General features: G+C 42.3%; 1 protein-coding gene across 1 annotated transcript; it reads left to right on the top strand.

The window, feature by feature from the left end:
• The first annotated feature begins 2,022 nt into the window (after positions 1–2,022).
• On the top strand, positions 2,023–9,320 carry LOC115102881 (protein AAR2 homolog). The gene is made up of 4 exons (XM_029623295.2): positions 2,023–2,116; positions 2,450–3,214; positions 3,645–3,874; positions 8,150–9,320. Exons 2-4 carry the CDS (start codon positions 2,452–2,454, stop codon positions 8,315–8,317), a joined length of 1,161 nt encoding a protein of 386 aa, XP_029479155.1. The 5' UTR covers positions 2,023–2,116; positions 2,450–2,451; the 3' UTR covers positions 8,318–9,320.
• Positions 9,321–14,307: the final 4,987 nt, after the last annotated feature.

Raw genomic sequence — 14,307 nt, 5'->3', positions numbered from 1 at the left:
TAGATAGGTGTCTGGTCAAATATTGTGCACTATGTGAGTCTGGTAGAATTATACTGAGGCCTAATCCACAAACAAACCCCTCTCCTAGATCACACTTCATGCCTGGATGAGTGTTTTACAATCCATACTTCATCCAACCACTCCAACCCAAGCTATGAGGAGAGTAAACCTCTCCATCCCCCTCAGGGGAAAGAGATACACACGTGGCATGGGTCAGGGAGTGAGTATGGGAAGTGTAGGTTATTAGGTGAAGATCACACTTCATGCTTGGCTGAGTGTTATTTCAAGCATGCACAGGCTAAAAGGCAACTCAAGCAAACTTCCAGCCTCAGTTTGTGGGAGAGTACAGCTTTCACCCTGTTAGGAGGAAATGAAGAGTCTGGTCTGTCTAAATTGTGTGTGTGTGGGGGGATTTGTATTTCCCTCCTCACGGGCAATCCTAACAACCCTGCACCTGTGAAGCTTAGGGTAGTGTGTGTGAGCACATTCACATCATCCTCCTGACTCTTGATTTAGAGTTATGGTGCTATAGGTCAGAGGTAACCAGCCTGTTAAATCAGTTGTTTCCCTTGTTGGGGGTCTGTTTTCAATCACTGTAGATGATTTAGAGTTATGGTGCTATAGGTCAGAGGTAACCAGCCTGTTAAATCAGTTGTTTCCCTTGTTGGGGGTCTGTTTTCAATCACTGTAGATGATTTAGAGTTATGGTGCTATAGGTCAGAGTTAACTGTTAAATCAGTTGTTTCCCTTGTTGGGGTCTGTTTTCTATCACTGTAGATGATTTAGAGTTATGGTGCTATAGGTTAGAGTTAACCAGCCTGTTAAATCAGTTGTTTCCCTTTAATTGAAGGATTAATCAAGATGTTCATTACATTAGTGATAGTGTAGAAATGAATGGCATGAATATATTAGATGAGAAATGTAACAACTTAGCTATAGAAATTATTAACAGGACGTTCACCCCTGTTGCATTTTTTCAACAGGCATCTTAATTTGATGTGAAATGGCAGCATGTGTGGACTAATCCACATAAATATAGGACCATATAGGCCCTAGGACCATGCCTCAGGACTACCTGACATGATGACTCCTTGCTGTCCCCAGTCCATCTGGCTGTGCTGCTGCTCCAGTTTCAACTGTTCTGCCTTATTATTATTGGACCATGCTGGTCATTTATGAACATTTTAACATCTTGGCCATGTTCTGTTATAATCTCCACCCGGCACAGCCAGAAGAGGACTGGCCACCCCACATAGCCTGGTTCCTCTCTAGGTTTCTTCCTAGGTTTTGGCCTTTCTAGGGAGTTTTTCCTAGCCACCGTTCTTCTACACCTGCATTGCTTGCTGTTTGGGGTTTTAGGCTGAGTTTCTGTACAGCACTTTGAGATATCAGCTGATGTACGAAGGGCTATATAAATCAATTTGATTTGATTTGAAATATTTGATAAGTAATAAAGTAAGAGAAGTCTCTTACAAGATCCTTCACAAATGTTATCATTGTAATAGCTGTGTTTCTAAATATGTTAATGTAACGTAGAAAATGAATATAGCTTTTGTGAATTGGAAAATTATTTTGTCGTTTGCATAGTGACATATTTTTGACAGATATGAACATGTATATTAATGATGAGATAAGTAAACCTGTAAGCATTACCACGTTTGATATAATTGTTTATTTTACATACAGTACATACACAATGACTTCCAATACATTGTGGATTTGTTACTTTTATTGGGAAAAATGTGATTTAGAATATTATATAACATCAGTGAAAAGTGTAAATAGCAAATGATCAAATACATGTTTACAGTATTTGTCAAGATGTAACTTGTCTATAGTGTAACATACTTGCTTTGTGTCTTTCTAGTTTTATTTATTATTATTTTAATTTTGGGGTTGGGTGTTTTGTCATATGTGATGTTTGTATATTGTTGTGTACAATGTTCGTGTGATGCAATATATATATATATTTTTTAAATAAGACGAAGTTCTTCCGAAGTTGCATACCTTCCGGAACTGTTCTCGTTCTAGGTTTTTGTTTATTGGGGAAATATTTTAGGCACGCACAGTAATGTTGCACCAACTAGTAACGTGAACGCAACTACTGAACTTTCAGGTACAGTGCATTTTTTGGAAACTTCTTATTTATCGAAACACGACTGTAGTGTTTTAGTTAAGTATGTTAACCTTATTTGCACGTTCAGGGTACATTTGGGCAAGCAGCTAACGTTATCAATGGAGTTCAATTCAGAATATTTGGCTTGTTTAGTTAACGCTAGCAATCGAACGTTGGCTACTAGAGCTCGCTATCTAGCTTGCTAGCTCAAAGCATAATAAAGTATAACAGATCTGGTATGTAGCTTACTTGTTTAGTAATAATGAAGCATGACGTTCAAAGAACTAGCTAGCTAACGTCTGTATTGATCCATTCCTATCACTGTGGGAACAGCCATGGCAACGGTGGACATGGATCCCGAGGTGGCACGGGGGTTGTTTGAGGAGGGGGCGACCGTGGTACTGCTGGGGGTTCCCGAGGGCACTGAGCTGGGCATTGACTACAAGAGCTGGCAGGTCGGGCCTCGCTTCCGCGGGGTGAAGATGATCCCACCAGGTCTCCACTTCCTCCACTACTGCTCCTCTAACGCACCAGACCGCGGGGGTGAAACAGGTCCGAGAACAGGCCTCTTCCTCACCCTGAAGCCCAGAGAGATCCTGCTGGCCCACTGGGACCCCAAAGAGGAGGATCTGGACTTCTCTGCCACACAGAATGAAGATGAGGTGGGTCGGGTCCGCGCAGAACTACGAGACCTGGACCCTTTCCTGGGGCCCTACCCGTACGAGGTGATGCGGAAATGGGTCTCCCTAACTGACAGGGTGAACCAGGAGCTGGCCACCAGGCTGCAGCCTCTCTCTGGGCGTGTGTGTGCCTTCAGCGACGTGATCCCAGAGCTCCAGCTCACACACACCAAGGATCGCGACGAACAGAACCTGCCCAGGAACGACACAGAGTGTCAGAGCATGAGGGAGGGCCTGGACAGGCTTCCCAGGATGAAGCCAAGAGAGGGGACTGAGCTGAGGTTCTCCCCCATCCCCAAGCAGACCTACCCTCCTGGGGCCACCCCAGCCCAGATCACCCAGTGCAGCCTGGACCTGAGCTATGCCCTGGACAGTATGCTAGAGAAACATCACCAGCAGCAGCCACTCAACGTGCTGGGTGAGTGAGAAGGGAGACCTTTGGTATATTTGACCAGTTTATATGAATTTATGGAGCAGTTGATTTGGAACATAGACTAGAATTGTATAGACAGCAGTTGGGTGTTTTGTCATATGTGATGTTTGTATATTATTTTGTAACAATGTTCGTGTGATGCTATATATATATATATATATATGATTAGAGCCCTGCTGTTGGTCATATTTCTCCCTCAGCTGCCAATCCTTAACCACTATAAACCACATTTGATGGGAAAACTGACAAGGACAGTCTTTACTTTATATAGAGGTGTAAAATAAACTGTATATGTCTATTGTTTTGAGTTCATTACCAGTTGATAATAAACTGTCTGACTGATTGCGCATCTTCTCTCTCTCTTTCTCTCTCCCTCTTTGCTCCTTGCCCTTCTCTCCCTGCCTCCCCCTTCCAGGTGAGCTGCAGTTTGCTTTTGTGTGTTTCCTCATTGGGAATGTGTACGAGGGCTTTGAGCACTGGAAGCGCCTTCTAGCCCTGCTGTGTCGCAGTGAGGAGGCCATGCGTCAGCGCCGGGATCTGTACCTGGGCCTCATCGCTGTGCTCTACCACCAGCTGGGAGAGATACCTCCAGACTTCTTTGTCGACATCGTGTCCCAGGACAACTTCCTCACCTCCACGCTACAGGTGAGCTGGCATGAATCTTTGAAAAGCAGGGTCCTGGGAATTTTTTTATTTTTATTTTATTATAAAGTTGCATTTGAAATATTGCTTCTTCATCCTTTGTAATGTATTTCCTGTGAATTTGGTCATTTTCTACCCGAAGTTACAAAGTAAATGTTGTGATCCATTTAACCCCGAGAGTCGATCTCCCCGTGGAAATTCAATTAGTGTAATAAGAACATCACCATGAAATCTGTCAGTTTAAGCTAGAGATATATATTTTTTGTATTGGATGCATCTCAATCCACTGCATTTCCCACTTCTGCATCTGCGGTGATTTGCTGTTGTGTTAGTCAGACCATAAGACATTCTGTAAATCGGTCTTCTCACAAAATCATCATTGGTGTCCAAACTAGAGGTCGACCGATTATGATTTTTCAACACCGATACCGATTATTAGAGGACCAAAAAAGACGATACCGATTAATCGTCCGATTAAATAATAATAAATACAATTTTTTAAAATATTTTTTTTTTACATTTGTAATAATGACAATTACAACAATACTGAATGAACACTTATTTTAACTTAATATAATACATCAATAAAATCAATTTAGCCTCAAGTAAATAATGAAACGTGTTCAATTTTGTTTAAATAATGCAAAAACAAAGTGTTGGAGAAGAAAGTGAAAGTGCAATATGTGCTATGTAAGAAAGCTAACGTTTCAGTTCCTTGCTCAGAACATGAGAACATATGAAAGCTGGTGGTCCCTTTTAACCTCTTCCTTCTACTTTTTCGAACATTCTGTTAAAAATCGCGCAACATTTCAGCGCCCTGCTACTCATGCCAGGAATATAGTATATGCGTATGATTAGTATATGCATATGATTAGTATGTGTGGATAGAAAACACTCAGACGTTTATAAAACTGGTTAAATCACTGCTGTGGCTTTACCAGAACGGCAGTTTCATCGAAAAGCGCAGGAAAACCTGATCACAGAAAATGGAAATAAATATCCTTGCCCCACTTCCAGCAATTGTTCAAAGTGAACCGAATTACATAAGACCGAGATTTCAACGCCTCCAGCTTCCACACATTGTCTAGAGTCTTGTCATTTGATTCAGCTTTGATTCTTGGTTGAACCGAATCAAGGGAACCACTTCCCCCAAGTCTCCGCCCAGCTCTTTTTGTCGAGCCTTCTGTGGACATTTTTTTCCAGACGACAGCTAAGGATTTTACATCGCCTTCCTGATGAATTTTATCGCTTATTAACGTGTACTAATACCTAAAGTTGCATTACAAAAGTATTTCGAAGTGTTTTGTCAAAGTTTATCGTCGACTTTTTGAATTTTAAAAAATGAAGTTACGTTATGAAACGCTGTTTTTTTTCGTTGATCACACAGTCTACATATAACGATATCTAGGCTATATATGGACCAATTTAATCGAAAAAAAGACCCAATAGTGATTATGGGACATCTAGGAGTGCCAACAAAGAAGATGGTCAAAGGTAATGAATGTTTTCTATTTTATTGTGCGGTTTGTGTAGCGCCGAATATGCTAATTATTTTGTTTACGTCCCCTGCGGGTCTTTTGTGGTGTTACATGCTATCAGATAATAGCTTCTCACGCTTTCGCCGAAAAGCATTTTAAAAATCTGACTTGGTGCCTGGATTCACAACGAGTGTAGCTTTAATTCAATACACTGCATGTGTATTTTAATGAACGTTTGAGTTTTAACTAATACTATTAGCATTTAGCGTAGCGCATTTGCATTTCCAGAGCTCTAAATGGGACGCAAGCGTCTCAGTAGGAGCAAGAGGTTAACATGAGTCTCCAATATTCCCAGGTAAGAAGTTTTAGGTTGTAGTCATTATAGGACTAATTCCCTCTACCATTTGTATTTCATTAACCTTTGACTATTGGATGTTCTTATAGGCACTTTAGTATTGCCAGTGGAACAGTATAGCTTCCGTCCCTCTCCTCGCTCCTCCCTGGGCTCGAACCAGCAACACAACGACAACAGCCACCCTCGAAGCAGCGTTACCCATGCAGAGCAAGGGGAACAACTACTAGAAGGCTCTGAGCGAGTGACGTTTGAAATGCTATTAGCGCGTGCTAACTAGCCAGCCATTTCCCATCGGTTACACCAGCCACATCTCGGGAGTTGATAGGCTTGAAGTCATAAACAGCGCAATGCTTGACGCACAACGAAGAGCTGCTGACAAAACACACTAAAGTGCTGTTTGAATGAATGTTTACGCGCCTGCTTCTGCCTACCACCGCTCAGTCAGATTATATGCAACGCATGACACGCTAGATAATATCTAGTAATATCATCAACCATGGCTACAAAATCGCCATAAATAAACAGACTACGTTTTGCAACTGCACATGGGGAGAAAAAAATCATACTTTGTGGAGAAAAGAGAAATGTCCTCTGGTCTGATGAAACAAAAATAGAACTGTTTGGCCATAATGACCATAGTTATGTTTGAAGGGGGAGGCTTGCAAGCCAAAGAACACCATCCCAACCGTGAAACACGGGGGTGGCAGCCTCATGTTGTGGTGGTGCTTTGCTGCAGGAGGGACTGGTGCACTTCACAAAATAGATGGCATCATTAGGTGGATGTATTGAAGCAACATCAAGACATCGGTCAGGAAGTTACAGCTTGATCTCAAATGGGAATTCCAAATGGACAATGACCCCAAGCATACTTTCAAAGTTGTGGCAAAATGGCTTAAGGACAACAAAGTCAAGGTATTGGAGTGGCCATCACAAATCCCTGACCTCAATCCTATAGAAAATGTGTAGGCAGAACTGAAAAGCCTGTGTGAGCAAGGAGGCCTACAAACCTGACTCGGTTACACCAGCTCTGTCAGGAGGAATGGACCAAAATTCACCCAACTTATTGTGGGAAGCTTGTGGAAGGCTACCTGAAATGTTTGACCCAAGTTAAACCATTTAAAAGCAATGCTACCAAATACTAATTGAGTGTATGTAAACTTCTGACCCACTGGGAATGTGATGAAAGAAATAAAAACTGAAATATATCATTCTCTACTATTATTCTATTATTCTGACATTTCACATTCTTAAAATAAAGTGGTGATCCTAACTGACCTAAGACAGGGAATTTTTACTAGGATTTTATGTCAGGAATTGTGACAAACTGAGTTTAAATGTATTTGGCTATGGTGTATGTAAACTTCTGACTTCAACTGTACATGTCTAGGACGCCCACATGCCTCAAGACTCGCCTGAATGTCCCCCGTTACCAATGTAAAAATGAATGGAAGTATATATTTGGAGACTGTTTAGTAAAATAAAGTGTTAAATACATGTTTGGACAGAGTTGAGAAACAACCTTCCTTCAGATTTCTTTTTACGGGGGGGACTATCTGTTCCATGTAGTGAATATGTTTTCAATGTGTTTTTTGGGGCGAAGATCAGTAAGGCCAAAACATTTTTCATAAGAAATGTGTGAACTCCTTCAAGACTGTTAGTAAAGCATTAAAGGTGAAGCTGGTTAAGATAATGCAAAGCTGTCATTAGGGCAAAGGATGGCTACTTTGAAGAATCTCAAATATAAAATACATTTTGAATTGTTAAACACTTTTTGGTTACTACATTATTCGATATGTGTTAATTCATAGTTTTGATGTCTTCGCTATTATTCTACAATGTAGATAATACATTTAAAATAAATTAAAACCCTCGAATGAAGGTGTGTCAACTCTTGACTGGGGCTGTACTTCAAGGGATTTAAAAATTCAAAATCAAATAGCTGAATTATCCTTGACTTTCTTAAAACAATTCCATGAGAAAAAGGTGTCAGGAACAGCACTATCTAGTTGGCTTAATTTGGTACCTTCACACACATTTTTGGTAAATAATGAAAGCGACTTAAATGGCACATTTCTCAGGTCGGGAAACGATTAATTGCATCACCAGATTCACAAGGGACTACATTACTAACGATGAAGAAACAATACTTAATACTTTTCCTCCCCCTGTTCCCTCCATCAAAATTCATCCCGTGGCTGAATCTAGTGAAAAAATTTCTGGGTGCTGTAGCTTCAAAACAGTCAGTCATCTAGGGGTTATACACATCATTGGTCCTATCGCATCTGGCCACAAAACATTGTCTGCCATTTTCTATTAATTTCCCATTGATTGTACATGTTGAATCGTCTTTGTTCGTCCGCACCCAGCAGGTGATCTACTGAGTGTGGCCTACATTCCTTAAGGTGTCTCGCGCCTCTAACTCTCCATTTCCCTGCTCTCCCCCAGGACTTCTTCCAGTTTGCCAGTGGGCCGGGGGTGGACGGCACCCTGCGGAAGCGGGCAGAGAAGTTCAAGGCCCACTTGACCAAGAAGTTCCGCTGGGACTTTGAGGTCGATCCTGACGATTGTGATCCTGTCGTAGTGGAACTGCCTGAAGGGGTCACACTGGACTGAACACGCTCAGAAGATTATCTAGGTTCCTGGGTCAGGGGAGGAAACAGGACTGAAACCTCGTTTTAAAAGAAGAGTGAGGACTTCTTTGTCTCATTTCTTTCCAGTGTGTTGCCTTGAATGGGAGTTTTACCACTAAGGAAAAACAACTCTGTCCTCCAAGGCTCTAGATTCTGGGGTGTCACTCTCCATAGGCCAACCAGTGACACTTCTGACCATGATTTCCCCTCCCTGGCTCTCTGTCTGTAACCTCTGTCAGTCTACACATGAATGAGCACTTGGCCATCTGAACTGAATGGTTCAATTGGAATCAGGAATGAGGTCAATGTGGTCCTTTCTAGGTGGATCATTCCAATGTTTTAGAGGAGAATTCTAAAATGTGGAAAACCTCACTTTAGTGGTGCTTCTGTGTTCAGGCAAGCGCCTATCAAGTGAGGTTTTTTTGTTTTTGGGAATTGCTTGTCTTTGACAGTACATCAGAAAAAGCCCAAGTAGGTTATTGTTGATTTGTTTGAGTTGACGCCTTATCTGAAACTCATGTATTTCTTACAATGTAGAACATTCCAGTGGAAAATGACCCTAGAACAGTTCATTCTGAACATAATAAACTGACTTAATCTTACTGTGCCACTGAAGACTTGTTGTTTTTCACAATGTGTGGGTATTCTACCCTGTGTGGACTATCCAGCAGAGTGTAAACCCCCCCCCCACACACACACCTTTTGTTTCCTTTGTCCCCATTCGCTGTAACATTCTGTGTCTGGACGTTTCCTTTGTCCCCATTGGCTGTAACATTCTGTGTCTGGACGTTTCCTTTGTCCCCCATTCGCTGTAACATTCTGTGTCTGGACGTTTCCTTTGTCCCCATTCGCTGTAACATTCTGTGTCTGGACGTTTCCTTTGTCCCCATTCGCTGTAACATTCTGTGTCTGGACGTTTCCTTTGTCCCCATTCGCTGTAACATTCTGTGTCTGGACGTTTCCTTTGAATAAACAACTTTTGGTTATTCTGTTATGAACAGATTATGTCCACTAGATGGCAGCCCTGATCTTCACTAGCTATGTACTTATTGTTGTCTGTAGATCAATCTGGACGGAGAAATGTATGGTCTCTGAGGATGTCAGTAAAACCTTTTAAAATACCTTTTCCCCCATTGATCTGTGATGGTTTTCACTAGATAACACTGCCACGGTCAAATTCCACAGCCACAAAGTTGAAATTGGATACAAACATTACAAAAGGTTAGCAGTGTGTTTAGGTTTAAAATCCAATTTGTAGAATGCTGTTAACTCCTGCCAGTGAAGCACTGTTCTAAAAGGTGCCGTATGGCACCGTGCTTCTACACCTGCAGTGCTGTTTGGGGTTTTAGGCTGGTTTCTGTACAGCACTTTGAGATATCAGCTGATGGAAGAAGGGCTTGATAAATACATTTGATTTGATATGTGCCGTTACATCTAAAGGTGCCATTACACCAGCCTCATCAACACTGTTCAAAATATGTTTGAGGTTTGTTTTGTGACAGGATCATCCCAATGTGTGTTTAGAAACGTTCACCAATGTGATTTCCTCTAACAGTGAATGGTAAATAGCTCAGTCCAGTCCTTCACTATGTAATGCACAGCCAAGCAGTGTTAACTACACACAAATATTATTGGAAATGAATGACTCCATGTGAACATGCAGTGAGGAATCTGGTGTTCCGTATGTGCAGTGAGACTCAGTGAAATATGTGGCCATGTGAATATGCAGTAAGGAATCTGGTGTTCTGTATGTGCAGTGAGATTCAGTGAAATATGTGGCCGTGTGAATATGCAGTAAGGAATCTGGTGTTCTGTATGTGCAGTGAGACTCAGTGAAATATGTGGCCATGTGAATATGCAGTGAGGAATCTGGTGTTCTGTATGTGCAGTGAGATTCAGTGAAATATGTGGCCATGTGTCTAACTAAATTGTGTTTGTGCATAGGTGCGTATATGTGGTAGTGAAGCCTTTACCAATGTGAGTCCACTGTGGCAGCTCTACTAGCACTCCGCTCTCCCATGCGGCTCAGATTGCCCCTCCATCTCCTCTCTCTGTTTTCTCCTCTGGGTTTCCCTCATTTAGAAGTTCTAATAGTGTGTTGATGACCGGGCTGGAATTCTGCTCTCTCTCGGCTCCTCAGCAACAGAAGCTTCAGATGTCTGACTCATATGACCCAAATGTGAGGCAGGTAGGTGCACGCTCCCAGGGAGTGTGTGTCAGTGTCTGTATGTAAGGAACAGGGCTTGAGAGAGTGTATGTGTGTGTTTAAAGCTTAGTGTAATTATGTTCAGAGGAAAGCTGTGTGTGAGTACGTGTGAACAATGTTTTCTGTTATAAACTCAACAAAAAAAGAAATCCTGTCTTTCAAAGAAAATTAAAAATCCAAATAACTTCACAGATCTTCATTGTAAAGGGTTTAAACACTGTTTCCAATGCTTTTTCAATGAACCACAAACAATTAAAGAACATGCACCTGTGGAACGGTCGTTCAGACACTAACAGCTTACAGACGGTAGGCAATTAAGGTCACAGTTATGAAAACTTAGGACACTAAAGAGGCTTTTCTACTGCCCGAGTTACACCAGGAATGCACAATCCCTCCATCAGTGCTCAGACTGTCCTCAATAGGCTGAGAGAGGCTGGACTGAGGGCTTGCAGGTCTGTTGTAAGGCAGGTCCTCACCAGAAATGTCCGGGAACTTGCAGGTGCCTTGGGGGAAGAGTGGGGTAACATCTCACAGCAAGAACTGGCTAATCTGTTGCAGTCCATGAGGAGGAGATGCATGGCAGTGTTTAATGCAGCTGGTGGCCACACCAGATATTGACTGTTACTTTTGATTTTCACCCCCCTTTGTTCAGGCACAAATTATTCCATTTCTGTTAGTCACATGTCTGTGGAACTTGTTCAGTTTATGTCTCAGCTGTTGAATCTTGTTATGTTCATACAAATATTTACACATGAAAATAAACGCAGTTGACAGTGAGAGCACGTTTCTTTTTATGCTGAGTTTAGTAATCTTCAGAAGTAATTCATGTCCAGAGCAGCCCTTTGATGCCTTGCGAGAGAGAGAGGCATACATGCTTTGTTGCCCAGACACAAGGACAGGGGGCTATGGCATCCCTTTTAACTTTAACTGCTGTATTGGCCTACTCACTCTAATGAAGGAACACATCACCAACTATTAACTAAGTCAATCTACTGAAGTTGTCAAAACATTACACGTATACCAGCAAGGTACAGATATTTTCCTTTCTTTTTGGGTTTTATACCCTGCAGCTACAGGCAAGGAATCGTATCCTTGACTTTAGCCATGAGATCCTGACACAGGATCTACAAGAATAAAAGCATACACCCTGAGGTTCCCAGTGCAGAGGAGGTACTCTTCTCGGTTGCGAGAAGATATGCCTGAGTTTTGTCACTAAGAACTACACTGAAATACAGCATTCCAATATTTTGGATTTCCTTGGAACCCAGCAAGTAACCAACACCAATGTTTCTTGTCAGGACTCAAATGTAAGCCATATACTTCCTGATCCTGCACCTTCTCCATTTCTACTCTACCGAGGCCTCTCATTTTCTCTCTTCTCTCCTCCTCCTCCCACCTCTCCCGTCCTGTTGTCGTTCCTCTGTGTGTACATCATTTCCTCCTGCTGTGTGAAGTGTGGAGCAAACTGTCATTAGTCTCTCACTGTTGAGAGTTTCTGTTTCTGTATTTCTCTCTCTTTGTAAGAGGTTTTGTGGATCATGCTCTGTCTTTCACTGTCTCTCCCTTTATCCCTGTTTCTCCCTTCCTTGCTAACCATATCCCTGTCAGTCAGGTGAGAGATGTGTGTTGCTTTTGGTAGCCGGTGCGACACCCTAGCACTGCAGAGAGGATCTGAGCCCTGGAATATATACTCCACCCCCCCATTTCTATCTATCTGTTTTAAGAAAGAATTTAAAGTAAGAATAAATAGGTCCAGCTTGCTGTGCGTGCGTGCGCGCATATGTGTGGAGCACAGGTCTTGATGGCCTCTGTTTTCTTAGTTTCTGTGTGTTGGAGCTAGCGCTGTGAGGTGCAAGCAGACCTCTCCCAGCAGCTCTGGGCCCCGGGGACGTCCCTGTCAAAGGCTCAGGGAGAGAGAGGAGGATCAAAAGGGAAAATCCAAGCAGACCTCTCCCAGCAGCTCTGGGCCCCGGGGACGTCCCTGTCAAAGGCTCAGGGCGAGAGAGGAAGATCAAAAGGGAAACTCCAAGCAGACCTCTCCCAGCAGCTCTGGGCCCCGGGGACGTCCCTGTCAAAGGCTCAGGGAGAGAGAGGAAGATCAAAAGGGAAACTCCAAGCAGACCTCTCCCAGCAGCTCTGGGCCCCGGGGACGTCCCTGTCAAAGGCTCAGGGAGAGAGAGGAAGATCAAAAAGGGAAACTCCGAGCTCAATATGACTTTCAGCTGTGGATCTGGCGATGGCTACAGCCATGTTTCTTATTCTTTATTTCTGAGTTATCCACACAAAAACGTCCCTGCTCATTTCCTTCTGACTATGTCTCTCTTTCCATTTCTGTCTGAGAGACAGAGAAGAGCGAGACATTTGTGCAGAATTACAAATCAATCCCCCCCCCTCACTCTCTCTGTCCTTCCTCTCCAGCAGCATGTGTGTTGAGTGCCTGTTTATCACAGTCTAACTCTCATGGTAAGACCTGTGATTTATCCTCAGACACAAGGAGCTTTTAAAAACCCTGAGTATCTAACAGTAAATCTCTCTCCCCACTCCTCTCGCTGTCCTCCCCCACCTTTCTCTCTCTCCTCATCCTGTTTCTGTGGGTTCGTGACTGGCCCGGTTCTACAGACAGGCTTCTCAAGGGGGGTTTCAGGGGACAGACAGACAGGCCCGTAGGACAGCTGGCTGGATGGCTGGGGTTGCAAGGGTTTTCTAATGATCAGTTAGCCTTTTAAAAATGATAAACTTGGATTAACTAACACAACGTGCCATTGTGTACAGTAGACTAGCTCATAGACTTCTGTGTAAAGTAGACTAGCTCATAGTCTTCTGTGTACAATAGACTAGCTCATAGACTTCTGTGTACAGTAGACTAGCTCTTAGACTTGTGTGTACAGTTGACTAGCTCATAGTCTTCTGTGTACAGTAGACTAGCTCATAGTCTTCTGTGTACAGCAGACTAGCTCATAGTCTTCTGTGTACAGTAGACTAGCTCATAGTCTTCTGTGTACAATAGACTAGCTCATAGTCTTCTGTGTACAGCAGACTAGCTCATAGACATCTTATCAAGGAGTCATACGGAGACGGAAGTCTCTTTTACAGATGAGTCCTGAATTACATAAATTATAGAAAATATACCAATCAAAATAAAAATACAAAATGTAATCAAAAAGAAAAACACGTTCATTAGAAACAGATATTCCATCAGTAAAATGTCAATCTGAATTGGCCTAGAGGCACCAAAATATCACATTTAAGAACATTTTGAAGATTGTTCCACAAATAAGGAATAAAAACAACTAAAATATGATTTTCCAAACTCAGTAGACACCAAAATAATTTCCAGTTAGCCATTCCTGAGACCGGGTGTGCTAGCTTGTTTAAAGTTTAGTAATGATGTTTGGTACAGTGAGACTTTTTGTAAAAGGGCTTTATAAATGAAAACAGCAACGTCTCAACCTACGTGACATCAAAGTGGGCCAACCAACTTTCTGTTAGAGAATGCAATGATGAGTGCTAAAATCTTAGCCTGAACTAAAGCGCAGTGCGCTATGACATGTTGCATCTAACGACATTAATGATGTAGCAGCTGCGCTCATACACAGTGGGGCAAAAAAGTATTTAGTCAGCCACCAATTGTGCAAGTTCTCCCACTTAAAAAGATGAGAGAGGCCTGTAATTTTCATCATAGGTACACTTCAACTATGACAGACAAAATGAGAAGAAAAAAAATCCAGAAAATCACATTGTAGGATTTTTAATGAATTTATTTGCAA

The sequence above is a fragment of the Oncorhynchus nerka genome, linkage group LG20 (genome assembly GCF_034236695.1).
Source record: "Oncorhynchus nerka isolate Pitt River linkage group LG20, Oner_Uvic_2.0, whole genome shotgun sequence".
NCBI lineage: Eukaryota > Metazoa > Chordata > Actinopteri > Salmoniformes > Salmonidae > Oncorhynchus > Oncorhynchus nerka.
The sequence above is the reverse complement of the archived record's forward strand: the minus strand, read 5'-3'. Positions and strand labels throughout refer to the sequence as shown.

Excerpts from the sequence above, each read along its gene's own strand:
- LOC115102881 (XM_029623295.2), top strand. The coding sequence starts at position 2,452 with ATGGCAACGGTGGACATGGATCCCGAGGTGGCACGGGGGTTGTTTGAG. Across the intron at positions 3,215-3,644 it reads GCAGCCACTCAACGTGCTGG|GTGAGCTGCAGTTTGCTTTT; the intron begins GTGAGTGAGAAG and ends TCCCCCTTCCAG. Across the intron at positions 3,875-8,149 it reads TCCTCACCTCCACGCTACAG|GACTTCTTCCAGTTTGCCAG; the intron begins GTGAGCTGGCAT and ends GCTCTCCCCCAG.